Source organism: Gambusia affinis, linkage group LG03 (assembly GCF_019740435.1).
Source record: "Gambusia affinis linkage group LG03, SWU_Gaff_1.0, whole genome shotgun sequence".
NCBI classification, from domain to species: Eukaryota; Metazoa; Chordata; class Actinopteri; order Cyprinodontiformes; family Poeciliidae; genus Gambusia; species Gambusia affinis.
This window is the reverse complement of record NC_057870.1, coordinates 25,714,650-25,737,239: the sequence shown is the minus strand read 5'-3', so window position 1 is coordinate 25,737,239 and position 22,590 is coordinate 25,714,650. Positions and strand designations below refer to the sequence as shown.

The window sequence follows — 22,590 nt, the reverse complement described above, 5'->3', positions numbered from 1 at the left end:
TGTTGCCCAGGGCGCCACTATATAGCAACATCCGCCACTGAGAAGAATCCCTTTCAGGGGTGCCCAAAATCGGTCCTTGAGGGACGGTATCCTGCATGTTTTAGTTCTCTCCCTGGTTTAACGCACCTGGATCAAATGATGGCTCGTTAGAAGACCTAAGAAGAACATTGACATGCTGAAAAGGTTGTTGGTACTACCAGGGGTAGAACTAAAACGTGGAGGATACCTTTGGGTACCCCTGAGCGTCTTATGTCTCCAGTTTATTTTAGGTTCTACGCTGTGGGTGGGGCTCCAAACCTGACCAATCAGCAGCGGTTTTATAGAATACGCTTGTGATTCTGGCCAATCGGATATAACCTAACACAGGAACTCGGCACTACAGAAGGAGCAGCAGCGTTTTGTCAGCTGCGTCAACTACATAAGATAACAGCTTAACTCGGGCTGTTAATAAGCAGCTGCAAACTTTAACATGGCTGAAGCGAGGACTTTATTTTTATGGCACAAAGTTGGCAAACTTTAACAACAGGACTCAAAACGCGTTTTCCGTCTATGACGAGCCTCATGAAAGCAAGAGCCTTATTGTCCTAGCTTGCTGGCTAACGTTAGATAGCTATTTGTTGAGTTGCCTACATGGCTAACAGAGAGATATGTCAGCGGCAAACTTACCGGCGGCCGGCTGCCAGCATAAAGCAGGAGCAAGATGACGACTCTGACGTGGAGGAGACTCACATGGGGTTGCGGAGGGCGGATGGGCTGGAGTCCCAGATCATCCACAGTGGACACTTCATGGTGTCTTCGCCACACAGCGAGCACCCCCCGAAGAAGGGTTACGACTTCGACACTGTCAACAAACAGACCTGCCAGACCTATCACTTTGGCAAGACGAGCACGTCGCACCTCTCCATAGATGCCTCTTTGACTAAACTTTTTGAGTGCATGACCCTTGCCTATAGGTAAGCTTCAATTTTCTGTCTGGTGTGTTTATGGTGCATTCATTTTAGCCCCTGGTGTGACCAAGCTCATGTTCAGCTCTCCTCTCCAGTTAGCTGCAGTCACGAGTCGTCCCTCCTCATAACTTCCTGTTGCACCAATCTTTGATTTGCACTAAATCATTTAGCCTTTTATATCAGTGGGGCAAACCAAATAAACCTGTCCTGCCTTGCCTTACCCTGCCATAACCTGAAGTGAGCTTTGTAGGTAGTGAAATAAGTGAGTTAATCAATTATTAGCGTCAAACTATGGAAACTGCAACAAAGGAGGCATTATCAGCAAAATAACACTGATCTGCAAACAGAAAATGGCCCAATTTAAACATGTAGCATACTCTGACATTTGACTTTATCACGTTGTGCATTGGCAGCATGTTACTACATCTTCTGAACCACGACTGATTTGTTAGAATTTTTTCGGATGGTTTACAAGTCAAATTCGCATGATAAAGTTAAGTAACAGCTTAATTAATATCACATTATAACATGTAATTTATATTTTGATTATCTTTAAATTCCCCATGTTGGGACACTTAACTCTTGGATAACGTGGTATGAGGAGGATCAACCAAAAGAGTCTTACAGAACAGCTTTTATCCTTTGTTACAAAAGGAATTACTTGGTTTATTCTTCAAGAACAGACTGATGCGAAAGCAACACAGGTGAGCACAATTGCTCTATTTTGAATGATGCATTGGAATGATGATAATCGCATTGTAAATCAAAATTATTTAACTTCCACCGCTTTTTTCTTTCTGTAAGTCCACCTCTGAATATCAGCTGGTTAATTAATCAGACAATCTGCCTGGGTAGCCAAACTGGAGTTAGCTGAATAAACCATAGTCTGTCTGTTGCAGTTTTAAAACTATCTTTGCTTCATAGGAGAGAAGCTAAGATTTTACATCTTGAAATGTTTCCAAACAGTAGAGTTTGTCTTTCTTGTGCAGACATGGGTCGGTTATCAGTCAAAACTTTCTCACAGGAGAGCAGAAGAGGACAGTGGTGGATTTTTAGACCTTTGCCAAGGTAGATAAGATCACTAATGTCCTAAAATTAAGGAAATTGGCACCAATAAATCTGCTGGCTGATAAATCAGTGTACTCATAGCTGTTACCGTTTGCTTCATACATCCCGAGAAAACATATTCAGACACTTTTTTTCTGTTATTAAATGTATTTTAATCTATAGGATTGGAACGAGAGAAGTTGTATAAAAGTTGAAAGATTGGATCCCAGTTATTCACTTACAAGGAAATTAATACTTACAGAGTGAGCTGTTAGCTAATCAGCAAATAGGATATCCAAAGTTCTGTTGACGTTTCTATAACATCAGACACAATAAATTATGTAATTAACAGACATTAAGCTAACAGATCAATCTGGTCCACACATTTGTGGAGTTAATTTAACTTGAAGCTCTTTTTGAACTCATTCGAATAAAGTGGGAGCTTATAAAACTCAGCGTTTCATAAAAAGAGACTTCAACCCATAATGGCTTCTGACGGACCGGTTGCTCTTTTAATGGGTAACACACTGTGCTTTGTATGTGTGAGAAACTACTCCACATATTGTGTTCATTGCATGAGTCAATTTATAATGCGGTGACCTCAGATGGTTGAATCAACTCCAAAAGCGATTAAAAATAAACTACAGTGACAAAATTCCTGTTAAAACAGAGCAACATGAAAAACATTCTCAAAATTCAAAAAACGGAAGAAAACTTCCTAACAACAAAAACTATTTGAGAGAATGAGGATGTTGGCAAGTAAGGAAACAGAAGAGAAATATAAGAAAAGCTATTCATGAACACAAAAGTTATTTAAAAAAAACAACCAAATACAAAATGGAAATAAGGATACGGATTCAGTCTAATGCTTGCTAAATGAGCAAATAACTAAAATATGAAAACATAGATTAAAATGTACATGCTAATATTGCTTAAAATAATAAAATATAAGCAGATCATCCTTGTTAAAAATGTTAATGACTAAAACAAAAAATCTAAATCAATGTTGAGCAATATTTTCATAAAATTCTGTTTACAACAGTAAAAATAGAAATAAAACAGTAAAGATATAAAGGGAAAAATTCAGGCAAAAGCCAGACTGAATAGATTTTTAGTTCAAGATTAAAAGTATCTAAACTTTTAGCTGCCTTCACATCTACCAAAAAGCCAAGTGAGGAAAATGAGGATGAACAGATTATTGAATTCCACCAGTTATATAGTGGGAACATTCATATAACTATAATAAGAAGAAATATTATTTCCTCAGGAGTTAAAAAATCGGTTTTGTTATAAATAAAAGCAATAAGAGCATGTTTATATGTTTTAAATGCTTTTGTAAACACCACAGTAGAATCTCATAAAAGTCATTGTTTGTATTTTAGTAGCAAAATATTGTCTTTCTTACAGCCATTGAACAAGATTAAGTGTTTGTAATCATTTAGCTGCGTTCCCAGCATTGGAAATAAAAGATTTAGCTGCTGATTATGTTCGCAGGTAGTAAAAGGAAAAAAACCCCGTAAGGCTCACATTACTCATGGTTCTCTATTTACAGTTGCAGCGCCGGAGCCAGCTGCTCAGAGGATTCCCTCCAACTTCACTCTAAATTAGCCTCACTGGAACAACTATTAATAGAGCGGTTACTGTTTAGTTGTTGTTACCAGTAAGTTGGATATCATGAACAACATTTTCTCACAGCAACAGCACCATTAAATTAACAAACTCTGCTCTCCTTTTTCTGTCAGTGTGTCCATGTCCACTTTCCTTCTGCTGTTGCAAAACAGCGTCATGCAGTATGCTTGTTCAGCAAATTCTTTAGGAAAATCTGGGAAAAAAACGTTGAAAGGAAGGACAGATGGATAATATAAACGTGGGGAAACACAGAACAGGAAGAATGAAAACAAATCAAACTCTGGATTATGATTAAAAACACTCATTACTGCTGTTTAAATAATACATTTGACCTTGAACCACTCAGAGCTTCAGACTCTGAGTGGTTCAAGTTTCAGTGTTTTTGTTGCTGAAGGGTCTCTGATAATGAACAGTCTGTCCACATCCTGTAATTTTAGTGTTTCTCACTTATCTCAGATTTGGGAACCACACCGGTGTGGCTGGTGAGCTTAGATACAGTCTTTGTTTCTCAGGGTGCAGTTGAACTTGTCTGTCTGTGTTATCGGGTACAAACCACCCATTCATTAGATTGCTGTTGTGATAAAATAAAAGTATATTTCATTTTAACAGGAGTTAGGTTTCAGATTAAAATTGATTGAGCTACATTGTTTTCGGATTTAAATTTGTGAGTTGGAAACCACACATATTTTTTCCACCACTTCATAATTATGCTTCACTGTGTGTTTTGGTCATAAATAAAAATGCAAAAATATATTTGTAGTTTGTGATCCAGGGAACATTAGCATTCCCTGCAACTCCTACATTTTGTGTCTAGCTGTTAATTTGATGAAAAGAGATCGCTTTAGTGACTGGTTCCACTGTTAATCTGTTTTGTTTTCAGCGGTAAGTTGGTGTCTCCTAAATGGAAGAACTTTAAAGGTCTAAAACTGCTCTGGAGAGACAAGATCCGGCTGAACAACGCCATATGGAGAGCCTGGTACATGCAGTGTAAGAGCTCGACCTTCCAGTCTATGTTCAGATGTTTATCTAAAAGATTACTTGACGGCGTGCAGACACCATTATGATCTGACAAACTGTTAAATTTTTTGTCTTATTAACTCTTATTAAAGACACAAGTATTGCTACATCTTTAACATTGATGCACTGCAAGTGATTTTTTTTCTCTCTTTTTTTTTTATGATAACTTGAATTTATGTGACTCAGATAAACTTTCTAAGCTACTTTTAATTTATAACTTGTGCTCTCCTTGTCCTTGGGAAAATTAACTGTACTTAATTTAAAATGGTCTTTTGACAAGTTAACACTTTGTTAACCTATGTCTGTATTTGAGAGGGAAAAAAATTAAGATTTTATTTTGTATTTTGAATTGAGAGTGAATTGTTTTGTTGTTTTCCCTCAGATGTGGAGAAAAGGGGGAATCCCGTTTGTCACTTTGTAACCCCACTAGATGGAAATATGGATTTGGACGTCCATCGCCCTGCAGAGGTAGGGACGGAGTATTTTGTGCAACTCTGTGTTTGTTGCTGACTTGAACTTCCTGTTTCTCTCCTTTCTTCAACAGGCTGTTGCTTCAGACGGAAAAAACTGGAAAAGAAGAATTGAAATTGTGATAAGAGAATATCACAAATGGAGAACATACTTCAAAAAAAGGGTATTGTTGCTTTATAATATGATTACGTGTTTCAATAATAAAGGACATTTTGTAGATATTTCAATCTCTTTCTTTTCTTTTGTTTGGTATTAAAATATTATCCATTGTTGCTTCCACTGTCTTGCAGCTACAGAAACACAAAGATGATGACCTTTCCAGCTTGCTTAAGGTATGGAAATGACAGCAATCATGTTAAAAGTCATAATCTATAATTTCATGATTCAAACACTCTGGACACATAAACACGATTTTGTTACAGTATATAATTTGTTATATACTGTATGACAAAATAAAATTTTTAGTTTCCAGATTTTATATTTTATACTGTTACCTAAAAGCTATAAATTAACATTTTTTTTGAGTAAGAGCTTTTTACAATAATTTGAAACAAAATGGCAACTTCTGGTAACAAAAAATCATTCATTAAAAAATTAAACCATTTAATTATTAAAAAATTTTTCTGTAGATCCATATAAATCTGGGTTTTCAAACAAACATAAGTTTCATCAACTTTGTTCAGCTTAGATGCCAAAGCACAAATCAAGCATTAAAATTCCTGTTTCTGGTCATCATAAAGATCTGAAAGATTTATTTTTGACCCAGGAGAACCTGCAACTTTAAAGATTAATGTAACTGATCTAAATTTGTCCAGATGTCCAAAAAAAATGTGAAATGGCCCTTTACATTGCAGCTGAAGTTATTTAATGATTTAAAGTTGCAGGTTCTCCTGGGTCAAAAATAAATCTTTGTGGAAAACAAGGTTAAAAATGACAAAACAAAGTAGTGTTTTTCTTTTTATTGAAGTGCTAATTATCTCATAAAAAATTATCCAATTTGGAAACAGAAACATCATGGGACGCTTTTAATTTGCTGGCTGTCACAGCATTTTGAAGGGGTTTGAAAACACAATCGGGAACAAATTACATATTTGTGAGATATTTGGGTGTTTGTAGTTAGTGTCACAAAAAAGAAGTTCTGTTTTGAAATGTGATTTTTATGTGGTTACGCTCTGAAATCACATGCCGTTAAATGTTTTTCTTTTGAACATTAAGTTTCTGCTGTTGTTTATACTCTGTGCTCAGATGTGAATGCACAGTGCGAGTGCTCTTTTCCTGTGTATAAATGAATGTGATATTGATTATTTATGCATAAGATGTGCAACCAGTCTGATCTAGACATGGGCCAGTACGAGGTTTTTACTGTGTGAAGATACAGTTTATACAGGAACACACAGATTGTTAATTACCAGCTGTTTCAGTGTCCTGCATTCACAGCATTAATACAAAAATTTAAAACAAGAATGATTGCCATGATTTTAGCATAACTACCTTCATTAAAATCTAAAAAACAATACTTAATTGTGAGTTGTGCTAAAGTGATGCTACATGTTGATTTACTATATTTACTATTATCGGATTCTGATTCACACACACACATGGATCTGCTTCAGCTAACATTATTTTTGATAAATCAAGGATTAAATTGTACTTTAGTCAAAAATAGTGACATGAAATTACTCTGTTAATTGGGGGAATTTTAAGTAACCAAGTATTTTCTATAATATTTTATTTACTGCAGTCTGCTGCTTGATAGACAGTACCGCTCCAGCCACTAAATGTATCTGGATTAAAAAGAAAGATAGATTATTAGTAATTTCTTCTGTTTATAAATGAGATGTGTTGGAGTGAGTGTGTTGAAACTGTTAGTGGAGCAGCAGAACAGAAGAACTCTCCTCCAAACAGCCTGACAAAATTAATTAAACCGTTAAAAAGTCTTTAAACAATGTGACGGAAATTTTACTGGTTTGGAAATATTGCTTTTTTTAAAGTTTTGTATGACTTCACACAAGTAACTTCCTCCCCAACGTCTTCATTTCGGCTGGAGGAGTCGGGACCAATTTGACGTCATCTACCCAGAATGCATTGCAGTGTGAACAACATGGCGACTTTCCTGTGACGATATTTTATTAAAATTTATAAAAGCTAAATGACCTACAGTATTATTTTTACATCTAAGATAAATGTTTCCCAAATGAATTCTATTGTTGCAACTAATCGTGGGTCCCTTTAAACAGCATCACCTTAATAGTAATGAATGATGCTTGTAAAACTACTGCACTCACTATTGTTTGCAGCAGTAAATATTTCCAGACACAAGATGACCTTAGACACATCTTCTCGTCTTAATATCAATAATATTTTCTTACAATCAGGAGAAAAAGTTCAATTTTAACTTTAATATTTGACATCTCATCCTCGGGCAGCAAGAGCCGTAAACTCCTGTAGACTCATTATGTACTGATACCCTTCAGAGTTCTTCTTAATGTACTGCAGTATTTACATTTGTTGGTGTTGCTTATCACACTGACTTTAAAATATTTGACCCGACTTAATGTTTCTGAACTGTAGGACCAGCGTATCGGTACATTTTAGCTGTTGTGAGACCATAACATCTGAAGACCTTCACAAAGCCTCACGTCAGTAACTGGCTCATGCCTAATCTGATCACTTCCTGGTGATAAACACTTACTAGCTTAAAGTTTTGCACAGGAAATGCTAGTTTAAGATTGATGCATGCATTGAGATTATTCCACTCCTTGGTGGCTGTGCACCATGCTGCATGCTTGTGTGACATTAACTGGCTTGGTGGTTGCATTTTGAATATTCAAAGGTGCCAGAGGAGCAGTTATCGCTGTTTGGGGAAGTCTTTCCAGACATGCTCCGTACTTCCTTTTATCAGGATGAAGAGGCTGCTGTGCGTCGAATGAGTCGCAGGCATATTGAAACGCCTGCGCCCATGGAGATGGACACCCTCTTTGACATGGACATTTTGATGTCTGAGTTCTCAGACACGTTGTTTTCCACACTGACCTCACACCAGTCTTTTGGCTTGCCCAATCCAAGGGAAATTGGTGAGAATTTGTATATTACTTACATTTAGGTTTGTGGATCCATTTTTCCAGAATTTATATTTCAAATACCACTCTGCTCCCCCCGTCCTCCTCTCCCTCCAATGTCGGCAGCTCATGCAGGGAATGCAGACATGATCCAACCTGGACTTATCCCCTTACAGCCCAACCTGGACTTCATGGACTCCTTCGATCCACTGCAAGGTTGCGGTACAGTTCCATCCTCTGCAGCAGCACCTCTAAACTAATAGAGCACAAAGTACAGGGCACAAGCGTACACATGTTCTAGTAACACTGCAGTAGTAGTCAGCTTAGCCTAACATAAAGCCTAGTGTGGTTTTACTAACCTCCAGCTAACATAGAGCCTCTTGTTCCAGACTTATTTCACAGCCTCCGTCAGCCTGTCCTTCCCTCTGTTTCCCCCACTGCAACATCTGTCACCCCTCAACCCAGCAGCAGCTCCCAGTCTCAGGTAAACATCAACCCAAGGCTCCTTCCCTAACTCGCTCCAAAACAACACATTTTTTGCTTTGGACATTTTTCTTAACTAGAATTTATGGTCAGCTTTTACAAACTTCTGTCATTTTCTTTCTTTCGTGTAGCTACACATAAAATTAGTTTAACAGAATAACATTACTAAACTTGGTTTACCACATGTTTTACACATGACAGGGTAAACTGATCAACAATGAGGTTGTTCAAGAAGTTAACACTCATTGAAAATGTGTATGAATTTATTTCAGAAATCTGAGGTTGGGATAAAATTATATTTCATTCTTTTCACACCTTGGTCCTAATAGTAGCTAGTGTTGTCCTCACATAAATGGTCCGTCTTTCTCTTTATTCACCATTAATTTGTCTGTATTTAGATGTCGACTCAATGAGATCAGAGAGAATTCATATAAAAAAATTAACAAACACATTTGTTGCCATTGTTAGAAGACTGAAGCAGCAAATAAACTGCAATGAACTCGGTCAATAGTCTGTTTTGCTCCTGATGTATTTGAAGTAATATTCTTTCTGTTTTGTATAATGTCTTGGACATACTGGTAGTTTCTTTCAAAAGTATTTCACATTTTGTAAAGTTACAACCATGAATGTTGGTATATTTCTTTCCTTATTGACCAACACAGAGTTGTGCATGGTTGTGAAGTAGAAGGAAAATTATACAGGGTTTTAAAAACATTACTGAAAGATAATGCAACTCAACTGAGCCAATATTTTGCAGAATCGCCTTGCTATGCAATTACACCTGCAAACGTATTGCAAGCGTCATTAAAAACTGAAGACTTGGGGCGTGCTCCGGTGGCGTAGAGGGTAGCGCGCCCCACGCCTGGAGGCACCCAGCCCCCGACAAGGCCGTCGCGGGTTCGATTCCCGGACCCGACGACATTTGCCGCAAATCTTCCCCCCTGTCTTTCCCCCCCTCCTGTCAGCCTACTGTGGTATAAGGGACACTAGAGCCCACAAAAAGACCCCCTGGTGGGGAAAAAACTTTTTTCTTTGCAAAATAGCTGAACTTGAGTCAGATTGAATGGGAAAAGTCTGTGATGAAACTTTAATGTTTTGTTAGGTCTGGACTTTGACTGGGACTTACTTTGATCTTAACTTTTCCATCACAACTTCAGCTTTATAATTGATCTATAATATTGTTTTTTCTGTATTTACCTGTTGGCTCTAACCAGTTGTCCCACACTCTGTGTAATATTTTGAAATGCTGGCATACTTTTTGAAAGCCAACATGTTTTTTTTTCATTAGTAATAATAATTTTCTCAGCCTGACCTCTGAAGTAAGATGATTTTGCTGGATTTTATTCAGGAGTATTAGTAAAAAATTTTTTGCTTGTTCATTTTTAAAACCTTTTGAAAATTATGCAAAATGTTTTGGTTATTTCACCAAACTTCATCCACCACATTTTGCTAGTCTATATTTAAATTCTCACTAAATGGAGTTTGTGGATTGTTATGTAACAAAGAATGAATGCTTTTGTAGGTCACTGACTGTAGCAGCTTATCTTTTCCAATCTATATCAGTTTGTTTGACTCCAGTCCTCAAGATCTAATATCCTACAACATTTAGATTGGTATCTCCTCCTGCACAGCTGAATCAAATGAATGACTTGTTATCAGGCCTCTGCAGAGCTGAATGGTTCAGATGTGCAGCATCAGAAAGAGATCTGATAGTAGCTCTCAAGGAATGAAGCTGAGCAACCCTGAACCACATCCATCCCATCTAACTGTCAAAAAGATGTTTTCATGAGAATAATTTCAGCGTGATCTTTTCTCACACCAAGATTAGACAACATTTTTTGTTCAAAGTCAGACCTAATTGTGATCTGTTTTGTCCTTAATATATACAACTAAATTTTGTCCTTAATATATATTTTACACATTTATGGCCGTAGATACTTTCTATTTTATAATTTGCTGTGTAGGGAGTTTTAAAGTTAATATTATTAACTCTTTTAGCTGCTTCAGATTAATTTAAACTCTTACTGATTGTCCTACAGATGTTGTTCTATATGATTTTGCATTGATGCATTTTAAGAGTTGCATAAAAGAAAAACAACTAAACCTTAGTCATGTACCAGCAGAGGACAGAAAGTTTCCAGCTAACATTAACTTTAAAGGATCTTGGTCACATTTTTAAGGATATTGTGCCTAAGGGAAGATCTAAGTCTGTTTTCTTCTGTTATCTTTGCCAGGTCCCGTTAATGTCGTCTTTGCAGCTTTCACCCAACCAGATTACGCCTGCAGACTCGCTGTCCATCCACAGCCAGGCCAGTCAGACAGACAGCGGTGGCGGAGGAGCCTACGTACTGAACTACATGCCTCTGTTCGCTGGGCAGGTGGTCTCCAGCAATCAGTCCACAGCTTCCCTCAACCCTCTGGATCCCTGCCTCCCGGGTCAGAACTTATCCTCCGCACCAGCCATGATTTCCTCACCTTTAAACAGCGGCTCAATGCTGGATGAAACTGTTGCCCCCTCTACGATAACACACACAGCGCCCTCCACCGTCACCCCGAGCAACACAGCCAGCACCGTCAGCCACGTCTCAGCTCCTCCATCCCAACTCCAGCTCCTCGCGCCGCTGCCTGCCACGCCCATCCAGCATCCTCAGGCCTTCGCTCTGCCTCGCCCCTTCCAGGCCAACAGCTCCAGCAAAGTCCGTCCTGTACCGAGGATCGCTCCTGCAAACACGCTCCCTTCTTCCCAGTTCATCCTCCCAGGTCTGTGGTCTGCCAGCAAATTCCTGCATGATTATCTTGTGATTTCTTATCAGAGAGTAGAAATGTGTGACGTTAATTACATGGGGTTACAAAAAAATACTTTTTTGGAAGTTGTCTATGTTTTTTCAACTGAATTAGGACTATTTTGCACCACTGAATCCAAAAATGACATAAATTTTTCTGCATCAGGTTTTTATCTTCTGACTAAATTGATGACATTATCAGTTCATTTTTGTTAAAATTTCTCATCCAAAAAAGGTTTTAGGAGGAAAATTATTTTCTGACATAGTGTATTAATTAAGTGTTAGGAACTGTGATTTCTGTAAATTGAATAATAAACACTGATAAGGGTGAGTACATGTAAATTGAACATTAGGTCTTCATTGTGCAAAATTTTCCATCTCTTTTCTATCCTGACGGAGCCTCTCCTCCTGCTCGTCACTCATTGATCCCAGATTCTCAGGAAACTGATCCATGTATGAAAACAAGTCATGCATTTCGATGCTCATGTTGCATCCATGTTAAATCATCACATGGATGATGTGATTTTTGGGTTCGGCACATTGAAAACCCTCAGACTGTTGACCAGTGTTATTAGAGGCACTTTCTCAATTGGTTTGATTCACTGCGATAAGAATGTCAAACATTTACAGGATAATTTGAACTTAAAACCAAACACTCATTTATCTACACGATAGATGTTTGCTCAGAATGTTGACCATTTTTATTGGATTATTTTATTTTGTCAGTAAAAATCCTTCCACATACTTCATCTATTATTTATTTTCTCCTAAATATGGATGCACACATGTTGTTTCAGCCCCTTTTCCAGGTCATGCTAATGCTGTGATTGTTGCATCTCCACCCTCCACCGGCGTGGTTATCACCCCTTCCCACCTGGGAGCGGTAAGGTTTTACTTAGTTGTTCCAGATCAAATAAAAAATTCTAAATTGGCAATATTTTTATTTTCTGGTTATGAAAAGAATAATGTTTTACTAAGTAAACACCCATGTTGGTCATTTTGGGTTCAAATCTCATTTAAGCTGTTATTTTCTATGCCAGAGCCCTGGGTTTCAAGTTCTGCCTCACAACCAGAAGTTGCAGCAACCTGCCGTCCCTGAAGACAAGTCTTGCTTCAGAAAAAATCTGAAAGAGCCCTCAAGTGTCGGTGAGATTTCTCTGTCTGAAGAAATCTTCTCTGAGACTCCAAACTGCAGCAAAAATATTCCTAGGATTTGAAAATCTTCACCTTTTGTTGTATTTGTAACTTTTTTTTACTTCAGTTTCATGCAATTTACCAAAACATTGTAATGCATAATAATAATATTTAACCCTTTCATGCATAGTGGCCACTACAGTGGACAGCTATCTAAAAGCCATTTTCTTGTGCTTGTTGTGGATTTTGATGTTATAAATGTACAAAAATACTCTATCAACTACTGGCCATCAGCTGCAAATGCAAGAAATTATTTTTGTTAAATCCAATATGGCCGACGGGCAAAAAAGCATGCCAACTGACCCTGTCCCTCCTTCTACTGTAGACGACTCTTTCAGATAAAAAAAAAATAATTGTCATCAGATAACCCCTAAAGAACAATATTACCGACGTATTTTTCAAATAATAACTTTGTATTTGGAGAAAATTACAATTGATCACCTAAAAAAATGTTATTTTGCTAAATAATTTTTGCTACTTTTTTTTATGCCTCAAGGAAAAAAAAAATTGAGAAAAACAGAAGCAGAATCATCAAGGAGATCTAATTGGTGAACTCTGGAGGAGTTGCAGAAATCCACATCTCAAATGTTGGCAGGATATCTATCACTTGTTGACCCACACAAATTTGGCTTTTACTGAAAACTGACAAGAAAATGGTAAAAGAAATCTGGCTAGCAGCAAACATGTGGAAGAAGGTTCTCCAGTCAGAAGAGAACAAAATATGACTTTTTGGCTTGCATGTGAAAAACAGACGCACCATCTCCAAGGTGAGACACGGTGGTGAAAGGATCATGCCTTTTTAAAGCGGGCACAGGAAAGCTAGTCAGGGTGGATGGTGTGATGATAAGAGACAGTTTTGGAAGAAAACCTAGCAGAGGCAGCTGAAGAGTTGAGGCTGAGGACTTTCTTCAGAGATGAAGCCAAAATCCTTGATCCTTTTGCAGAAAGTGTTTCTGCAAATATTCACTCAGGTGAAATTTGTAAGAAGATTTTGAAAGCCTTTAATTTTCCTTTCAACAGTGCACTACTTTGGATCAAAAATCCCAGTAAACACATCAAAGTTTGTTGTAATGTTCAAAAAGATGAAAAGCTTTAGAGAGGATGAAAACTTTTGCAAATGGCTTCACTCTAAATAACCAATCTTTTTCTTTGCAGGTCAAAGTCAGACCGGATCCAGTCAAGGGTCACCTTGTGGTCTAGATCAGGTTCCCAGTCCTCAATCTATAATCAGCGGCAGCAGCAAACCTCTGGTAAAGAGTGAGCACAATCAGGTTTGTATCTGTGTTTGGGTTTTATCACAAAAGAAAAATGAGTAATCCTTAGTTTCTGTTTGTCCCTTTTACACACACTGTTATCTCTAACAACTTATGTAACAGAGCCATCACATATCTGCTGAACAAAAGAGACGATCAAATATCAACATTGGCTTTAAGACGCTCGGCAACCTTGTTCCCACTCTGAAGTCACAATCAAACGTAAGTCTTTAATCTTAAAAAAAAAAAAAACCTGCAGCCGATTACTAACATACCTCCTAATGTTCACTGCCACCATGTTTCTTCCCTGCTTGCCTGTAGATTACAAATGCAGTCACTCTACAGAAGACAGTGGAGCACATTGGGAAGCTCCAGCAGGAGCGGCAGCAGCTGCAGGACGAGGTCAAGAGGCTACGGGAGGAAATAGAGGAGCTCAATGCTTCCATTAGGTCTGTCAGAATTACACATTCACTGACATTTTGTGATGATTTAACTCTAAAAACAATAATTAGTGATATGCTGAGTTGGTGGGAGAATTAGGGTTTTATAATCAACTATGTAAATTTAAAACAAGGTATTGCATTTACAACTGGAGCATCTGATTAGCCTCTCAAAAGCTCAAATATTACTTGAACTATGACCCCAAATCACAGAGTTGGAAAAAGAGACTTGATAGACGCAGAGAGAGGAAGTCGTCATCTCTTCAGTCGATCATGACTGGATCGTATCCCCGACTGCTGTCTTTATCTCTAGCTGTCTTTCTGACCATACTGCCAGACAGAGATTTAAACCAAATGAGGTGGATTAGCAGTGCTTGAAAATGGAGTCAGTTTATGGTGGATTGTCTCTTCTGTTGCCCTTATGTTGAGCTGCTGGGATAGTCTTCAGTCAGAAGCCGCTTCCGAGTTGTTACAAGACTGACTGCTACTGGAGACCCTTCCTGCCCACAGCAACGCCATCCAGGACGACTCTTTGAAGATACTTGGACGATACGCAATACAACATTCATTCTCCCATCGTCTTAAATTTTTAATTTTTTGCATATTCCACACAACATCTGATAAGAAAGTGTATCATTTTGCGTAAATTTTGTTTTTCTATTTTTAACTAAAAAACTGCTAAAAATCTTCATCCACAATTAGCAAAAAACCTCATACTGTCATTGATATAAACTTTAAGTCTTTAAGCATTTGGGTGTTTTCTGCCGTCATTGAGGGCAGAAAGAGGACATACAATTATTTGATAATAAATGGCTTCACCAAAAGATTTACTGGATAACGCTGCAAAAAATGGCCAAAATTATGGATATTCAACCAGTAAACTTATGGCCACAGGCTGGAGTCATAGAAGAAGTTCATCAGTTCTGTTTCTGAGCAGAGAAGTTATCAGCTTAAAAACCTCCACAGAGAATCTAGTTTCCCTTTAATGACCTTTTGCATCTCTGGTGCTTCGTCTGTCTTAATTCAAATACATGACAAGCATTCAAAACACTAAACTTGAACAACACTGTTCACTGAAGTCATGCTTGACAAACGAACTCCCTGCATCTCTTCCACAGTTTGTGTCAGGAGCAGCTGCCTGCGACGGGCGTGCCGATGAGGAAGAACCGCTCTGATCTCATGCAGGACAAGTTCAATGAATATGTGAAGAACCGCACTCTCCAGAACTGGAAGTTCTGGATCGTATCCTTCAAAGAAAACGTGTCCAACTTTTTAATACTGAAGGTGTGTTGGGTTTTTACTCATGTGGAAATTGTTCCAATCCTCTTTCACGGACGAAGACGCAGACAGACGGATCTGTGCCAGCAGGTTCAGAAAGCTCACCTCTACTGCGCTTCGTTACAAATGGAAAAACGGGTGCTGTCGGTACATAAGATTATTTCAGTAAAGAATGTGATTGTGTGTGTGGGAGCCAGAGAGACATGATGCTCTTGCACTGAGTCATTTCATAAGTGAGTCAGTTTGTCCTCCATGGGTAATTCTGTAGCCACAGTAGATCTTCACAGTGAAACATCTTCTGAAAAGCAGATTGCATTGACAGATAGCGAGTCGGGGTATTTGCAGTGTTCCCAGTTGCATCATACATTTTTGCATAGGAAATTTACCTAATTATTTTAGAGCTTTCTGAACAGACTGGGTTTTTTTTTTTTTTTGGTTTTCTGAATGACCCATCAGGGAGACAGCATGATGTCAAACTTTAGGCAGCCCAGATTGGCTGGACCACCAGGTCAATAGTTCTCTGTTTTTTGTTTTTTTTAAGATTCCCTTCTTTGCTTTGTTTTGTCTCACTTCACTTTAGACACCATTTTACTCCCATTCAAAGTCTTTTTATTCTCCTCCAAATTTGCCTTGGATGGAGGATTTACACTCCACAGAGATATTTCACTACTAATGAAAACAATGTCCATAGATTAATACAAACATTATTTAAAGAATCATTCATTTAAAACACATTGGAACCAACACACGCTCCTCCAGGCTCTACACATATTATTGCAGAACTACGTATCCAGATAGTTTTCTTCCGAACATGTTCATCTCGGTGACTGCTGATAAATTTAACTGATTCAGGAAGGAATGAAAGCTTGTGGAGAAAATCTCTCCATCTTCATATCCGAATGCAGAACATGAAGGGGATGTGTTAAAACACTGGCCTCTAGGGGCGCTGTTGTACCCATAGTCTGACCTGCTGCCTTAATCACAGCTAAAATCTGAGTTTTTGATTTTGCAGTTAAGATACCCAAACAGCATTCAGTGCCAGACCTTTACAATGGACTCGGTTGCCTCTCTGTAAAATATCATTTTAGTATCTGTACAAACACCAAACATCCTTAGTCTGATCAGAGCACAAATGCTGTTTGCTAGAGTTTGCCCCAAACGTCATTATCACACCAGATCTCACACATTCCCAATGCACAGTTGTGGGTCTTTCCAGTAGCATTTGACAGTTTTAAAACAGATTAATTTGTCTGAAGGCTTATAGTCAATAGGATAAATAAAAAAATGAACTGATTCAGAGTTGTGTGGCCCCCATGCTGCTTAATGATGCCATAAATCGGACATTGTGCCGTAAAACCCCTTTGTCTCTATTTTGTCACCTATTTATTCTTCACAAACTCATAAGTGAATCCTTTTTCTGATAAATTATAATGAATTGATTATTGGAATAATCAACATTTGAATCGATTAATCATTAACTGGAAAAAAGAACAGAAGTCAGAGCAGTAATTAAGCCAAAACTGTGCAAAAATATATCAATTTTTCATTTAACATATAAAAAAAATCTTCTTTCTTTGTACATATTTTCTGTGGCAAAGTTTCCATCCAGTTCAAAATCTGAAAAGAAAAATCTTTTATGAAGCTCTTTTTGCCAACAGATCAGTATTTGTGTTCAGTGAAGCAGAAAAGGCTGAGCTTTAACATGAAGTATTTCTAACTGCATTAACTGGTAGTAAAGTGTTTATTATTTAAGGAATTAATTTAATTATCTGGTGATTTGCATTTTGTTAATATATATATGCAGTATTTACAACTTTCACTTTGTGTGTTAATAATCAGTTGGGGAGAGATAAAAATCTGCCAGTTTTCTCCTATTTATTTCTGAGTGATCTGTAAAGCAAAATACTGAAAAAATTTATATATTTTTGTTTTGTTCATCAATAAATGCATCAAACTAAGACATTCCACTTTGTTTGGACTATAAAGCATCAACAACAAAATGGACTTTGATACAGTTTGTTTGACACAATAAATAAATGGATGCACAAAGTTTCCCCCAGAAAACTTGCTAAGCCGGGTGGATGGGGCGCAGTCATTCATCCAGCGACCCGTTGTGTTTTTGAGTTAAAAAAATGTTTAAAGTTGACAGGAAATTTTAAAATATCACTTGATAATTGTGTGTTATTGGAAGATTAATATCTGAACACCTACTGAAGTCTTAAAAAATGCAGACCTTTTAAAAAAAAACTGCCTGGCGGGCCACCAGGCTGATAATACACTGGGGGGAAACCCTGGATGCATAAATGAAGCAAATATTGTAATTTCTTTATTTTCTGTCTGATTGAACACCGCTACCTCTACCAAAGACCCTTCAGCTCACATTTGCTCTTTTTGGTTTTACAGGATTGGAAAATAAAACGAAGAAAACCAAATGTTCCTATCGAAAGAGATGAGCCGTATTGGTGCGTCTTTAGTTTCAGGTTTTTCATCGTTTGGTAAAGGGGTAACGCCTCTCAATAGTGTTTCATTCCCTCGGTTCTGCTGGACCAAGACATCTGGATAGGCATTTATTTTCCATTCGATCCTCAGTATTTTATGTTTTATTCTTACTTTCTGAAACTGAAATACAAACAGGCACTTTTAGAAAAGACTGAAAAGCTAAAATAAAAATGTGAGAGTTGCAGATGTTAGACGTTATGCGTTGCATCGTATGTTTGGTGCTGAATTCATCCTTGACTTGTGCGCCTCAGTTCAGCATCATCATCAAACCACTGTTTGAGTCGTTCAGTGGGATGGTTTCAACGACGAGCAGAGAAGAGCTGTGTCACACCACACTGCAGTGGCTCGACAATCACTGCTCCCTTCCTGTCCTCAGACCCAGTAAGTAAAACATCACCTGTTTAATTTAGGCTTAGGTAATACTTCATTGGTTATGGATCATCTGCAGTTATAATGAGCAAGACTTTATAAAAAAAAAATAAAAAATCTGATTCCTCTTCAGCTTTCTCCACATTTTGTCAGATTTTAGCCTCAAACTCTGATGGATTTTATTGGGATTTTATATAGACTGACACAAAGTAGCACATCATTGTGCAGAAACTGTGCATAGTTTTTTCTTTTTGTTGTTGTTGGGTTCGTTTCTACAAATATAAACCTGAATGTTTTTGAGCTATGTGATGGGTAACCCAGACAAGAGGAGCATTAATTAGGGAAGTAGCAAAGATCCTCATGAAGGCTCTGGAGGAGCTGCAGAAGTCAGATGAGAAAATCTGGCGACAAGATTTTCCCATCTGGAAAATCTTAAATGTTAATTCTCTCTACTAATCTGGTGTTTATGGATATGAGACACCCTCATTCTGAACGTATGACCTCCTCTGTGAAACATGGTGGTGGAAGTATTATGCTGTGAGGATGGTTTTCTTCAACAGGAAGTGGGAAGCTGGACAGAGGTTCAACTTCCGGCTGCATAACAACCCTAAACATACAGCCAGGTTTGCATTAGATTGATGCAGAAATAAGCACATTTATGTTTTAGAGTGGCCAAAGTCCAGAGAAAGATCCCATTGAGAATCTGTGCCAAGCCTGCAGAAAATGCACATCCACAGTAGCTCCATCCAGTCCATTTTGCAGGTTGAGCAAAAATTTTCTGTCACACAAGTCCCCAGTAAGATACTTTTTACTTTGGTTTGGTTGTAATGTGAGAACATGTAGAACATTTAGGAGGGTGTGATTACTTTTTTCAAGGCCATGTAAATTATCTACTTTGATAAGAAGCTTTAATACTCAAAATAGGTTTACCAGACATGCTAAATGGTTTTTGCTTCACAACAAAGCCTGAGGTTATAAATGGAGAATTGTAACACGAGGACTATGACAGATTTCTGTCCCTCAGATTCACATTTTAGGGTGCAACCTAATTAGCTTCTTGGTAGGTTTTTAGTGTTGATGTTGTTTTTTTTGTTTTTGTTTCAGATGTGTTGATTATTGCGTAGGGATTTTGTTTAGCAAAATAAATGCAGATCAGCAGATTTTACGGTACAGGTTGTGGAGTTTTGTGCCGTTGTGGAAAGGTTTAAATGTCCCACTATGTGTCATCAGCCACATGAACTGGGTCAATAAATTTCAGCAAACTCATGATGATTGATGTTTTGTTTTTGTTTTTCTCCCAAAAAATATTTATATTTTTTTCTAGTTTGCTATTTGTAGCTGAAGAGTGTGTTCACGTCGAACACTTCCTGATGCGTATCTTCATGAGATAAGCATAGGAAACTTTTAATAGCTTAGAGTGGCTCTGCACTTTTTAAGTTTTACTTTCTAAATCCTTTTTGTGGTGTTGCATTGCATCTGTGTTGAGCAGCAGTGCTTTTGCTTTGATTAGTCATTTTAAACATACAGTGTTGGTGCATTAAAGTAAAAAAACATAAAAACCTCTGTGGGGGCATAGAGGTTTTTGAGATCTGTGACTGTCGGCCCTCTCTGGGAAAACAAATTTTCTGCTCATGTTCTGCAGTCACATTTCTTGCGGTCCACAGATTCAATGTGCAACTTGTTTGCTTTACTCATTAATCCTGTCTTCAGCTAAAGGAGGAAACTGTTTTCAGAAATCAAAAAGAAAAAGTCTATGTGCGACGTTTTCCTCACGTCAGTGAGGCATTTTGCTTTGCTGCGCTAGATTATAGATTATTAGAAGTTTGTTGTCCATCTGAATTCTTTCTGATACGTTCTTCACCTTTTTGGTTAATGAAGTGCAAAAAGTTTTAAAATAAGATCGTTTTAATTCAGTTGAAAATATTTATTTACTGCTGAAAAATCAAGGACTTTTTCTCTACCCTGCTGTGCTTCCAGTTTTTAATAACTCAGTTTTTGTAGTTTCTTCTATTTTGTTTACTAATGATTTGTTCCTTCTTAAGCAAATTAACAACTCTTAATCCACCTCTGGATGTGTCTCTCCACGTTGTTGTTTAGGAAATGCATCAGTCGGGGTTAAATAACTTTTTGCCAGCTGAAGAATAATCCCTCATGCAGTAATTATCCTGATGAACTTAATAAACTAGAGTATGAATAAATGTTTTCTGCACATCTTATTTGAATTGTTTAAAGTGCCGAATTATTCTAAAAAAATTTCCTGCTGTGTGTAAAGATAAGGGGGATGCATTAAGTTAACGATGATGAATGTTGGAGCACTGATTTCAGGTTTTGTTTTAAAGAAACATTCTTTTTTACCTTCTCTTTCCCTCTCAGTGGTGCTCGGTACACTCCGTCAGCTGTGCACTACCACATCCATCCTGAGCGATCCCTCCCTGCTTCCTGCTGAAGCCCTCGAAGCCGCCGCTAGCAAAGACGTGTAGCCGTCCTCTCAGGCGACCCAAAAGCCACCCGAACATTTTTCAGCATCAAAACCGTTTTCCTGCAACATCGCCGTGTCTTCCAAAGACTCACAAGTTCCCAGACGAATTGGTGAAACAAGAACTGTAACATGGGACCGGATTACTGTTACTCTGAATGTAACGGCTTTACATCTGGTCCGCTGCATAATGACTGATGGGGGGGAAATGCAGTAGGTACCACCTTCACCTGGAGAGGTTATCTAAGCACTTCATTGGAAGCTGGTACTTGTGTTTTCATTCTACATCATAAAGTTGTTTTCTAATACAGAGATGCAGTTTAAGAAAGGGAAACGCTGAATCAATTTGCACCAGGAGGAAACTGTGATTTTTATTTTCCAGAGAAAGCTGGAGTTGGTTTATTTTGCAACCGATCATCAGTTCATGGTGGTCTGCGCCTTGTGGGCAGCGGAGATTTAAGTTTTCCATCGCTCATTGACTAAGGTGAATATCACGCTGCCAGTGATCTCTCCTGCTCGTTTGATAGTAGGCATGGACCGGTATCATAATCTGTAAAAATATTATGGTTTTGTCTTACCACCAAACACAAACTCACCATCTTTATTCACAATGTGCAAAACAGAACAGCATCGGCAAGCCCATTTTTTTGTTTTGTTTGGTTTTTTTTGTAAGCAAGCTGACCCGCAGTGTGCAGCAGCAGATGGAAACAGGGCAGCTCTGCATCACTCGATGCTTCACACACCTTGAAAAATCTCAGGTTGCTCTTGCACTTCTTCCTGCTCGTTAATAAAATGACTTTAAGTCGTAGGAAATGTAAATTTTAGCAATTTTTTAAAAAAAATTTTATTTTTTTGACACTAACTTTCTAAAACATCGGTACCGGTCCCATGTCTATCTCTTATTTTCTCCGTCCACTCTGAACTTCTTCCTTTTCGGGCATGCGGCATATTTCTCCTGGGTTTGAGTTTCAAAACGCAGCGGTCGTTTTGTGTGTTTCTCCAGCAGCATGGAGCCATATTTACAGCCCTTATAGGGAGCTAAACCAAGAGTCTGACGCAGTGCGAATTATGTGTACAGATTACATTTACATGCAGTATTTCTCTGCTGAGTCTTTTCTTGATGCTGGTGTTCACTCAGGGCTACACTTCTGCAGAAGATCTTTGTCCCTTTTTCTGAACAAATCAAGACCTTTATCCTTTTCAGCAGACATCTGCATTATGGGCTGGTTTCTTTGTTTTAAGCTTTTTACCTTAATTTGTAGCAGAGCAACAAAAGCCATATCAAGGAGGGGAGTGAGTCATCTGTAAGGTGCATCAAAGAGATTTGTCTGATTCACAGATTGAGAGTGAAACTCCAGAAAGATGTCTCTGACCTCCATCAGCCTTAAGGTCAAAGTGTCCTTACCTGTGATCCCTGCAGCCTCACGTGTCTTTGCTTTTATTTGGTGCTCTTCACTCCTCAGGCAGATCTTGTATTGTTTTGGGGGAGGAGGGGGTTTCTGCAGAACATTGAAGTTTACAGAAGCAAAAAGCACCATCTGTGTTTGTTTGAATGTTCATGTTGATAATGTAAAGCCTTTTAGTGGAGATTATGAGTCTCTTTAGAGATTCAGCTTTTCGACATGGTAATTAACCTGTGAAAATG

General features: G+C 38.1%; 1 protein-coding gene across 5 annotated transcripts; it reads left to right on the top strand.

The window, feature by feature from the left end:
* Window positions 1–213: 213 nt before the first annotated feature.
* Window positions 214–22,590, top strand: LOC122828749 (MLX interacting protein). Of its 5 annotated transcripts, XM_044112588.1 has the most exons (18): window positions 214–953; window positions 4,504–4,610; window positions 5,023–5,108; window positions 5,185–5,274; window positions 5,402–5,443; window positions 7,945–8,185; window positions 8,297–8,392; window positions 8,560–8,654; window positions 10,888–11,089; window positions 11,189–11,413; window positions 12,234–12,319; window positions 12,477–12,582; window positions 13,786–13,901; window positions 14,007–14,105; window positions 14,205–14,332; window positions 15,442–15,565; window positions 18,352–18,481; window positions 20,843–22,590. In XM_044112588.1, the coding sequence occupies exons 1-18, from the start codon at window positions 631–633 to the stop codon at window positions 20,947–20,949; spliced, it is 2,403 nt and encodes an 800-aa protein (XP_043968523.1). In that variant the 5' UTR covers window positions 214–630; the 3' UTR covers window positions 20,950–22,590. The 5 variants fall into 5 exon arrangements, with proteins under 5 accessions (XP_043968523.1, XP_043968521.1, XP_043968519.1 ...); XM_044112586.1 differs by having other exon boundaries at window positions 8,014–8,185; window positions 10,888–11,413; XM_044112584.1 differs by having other exon boundaries at window positions 10,888–11,413.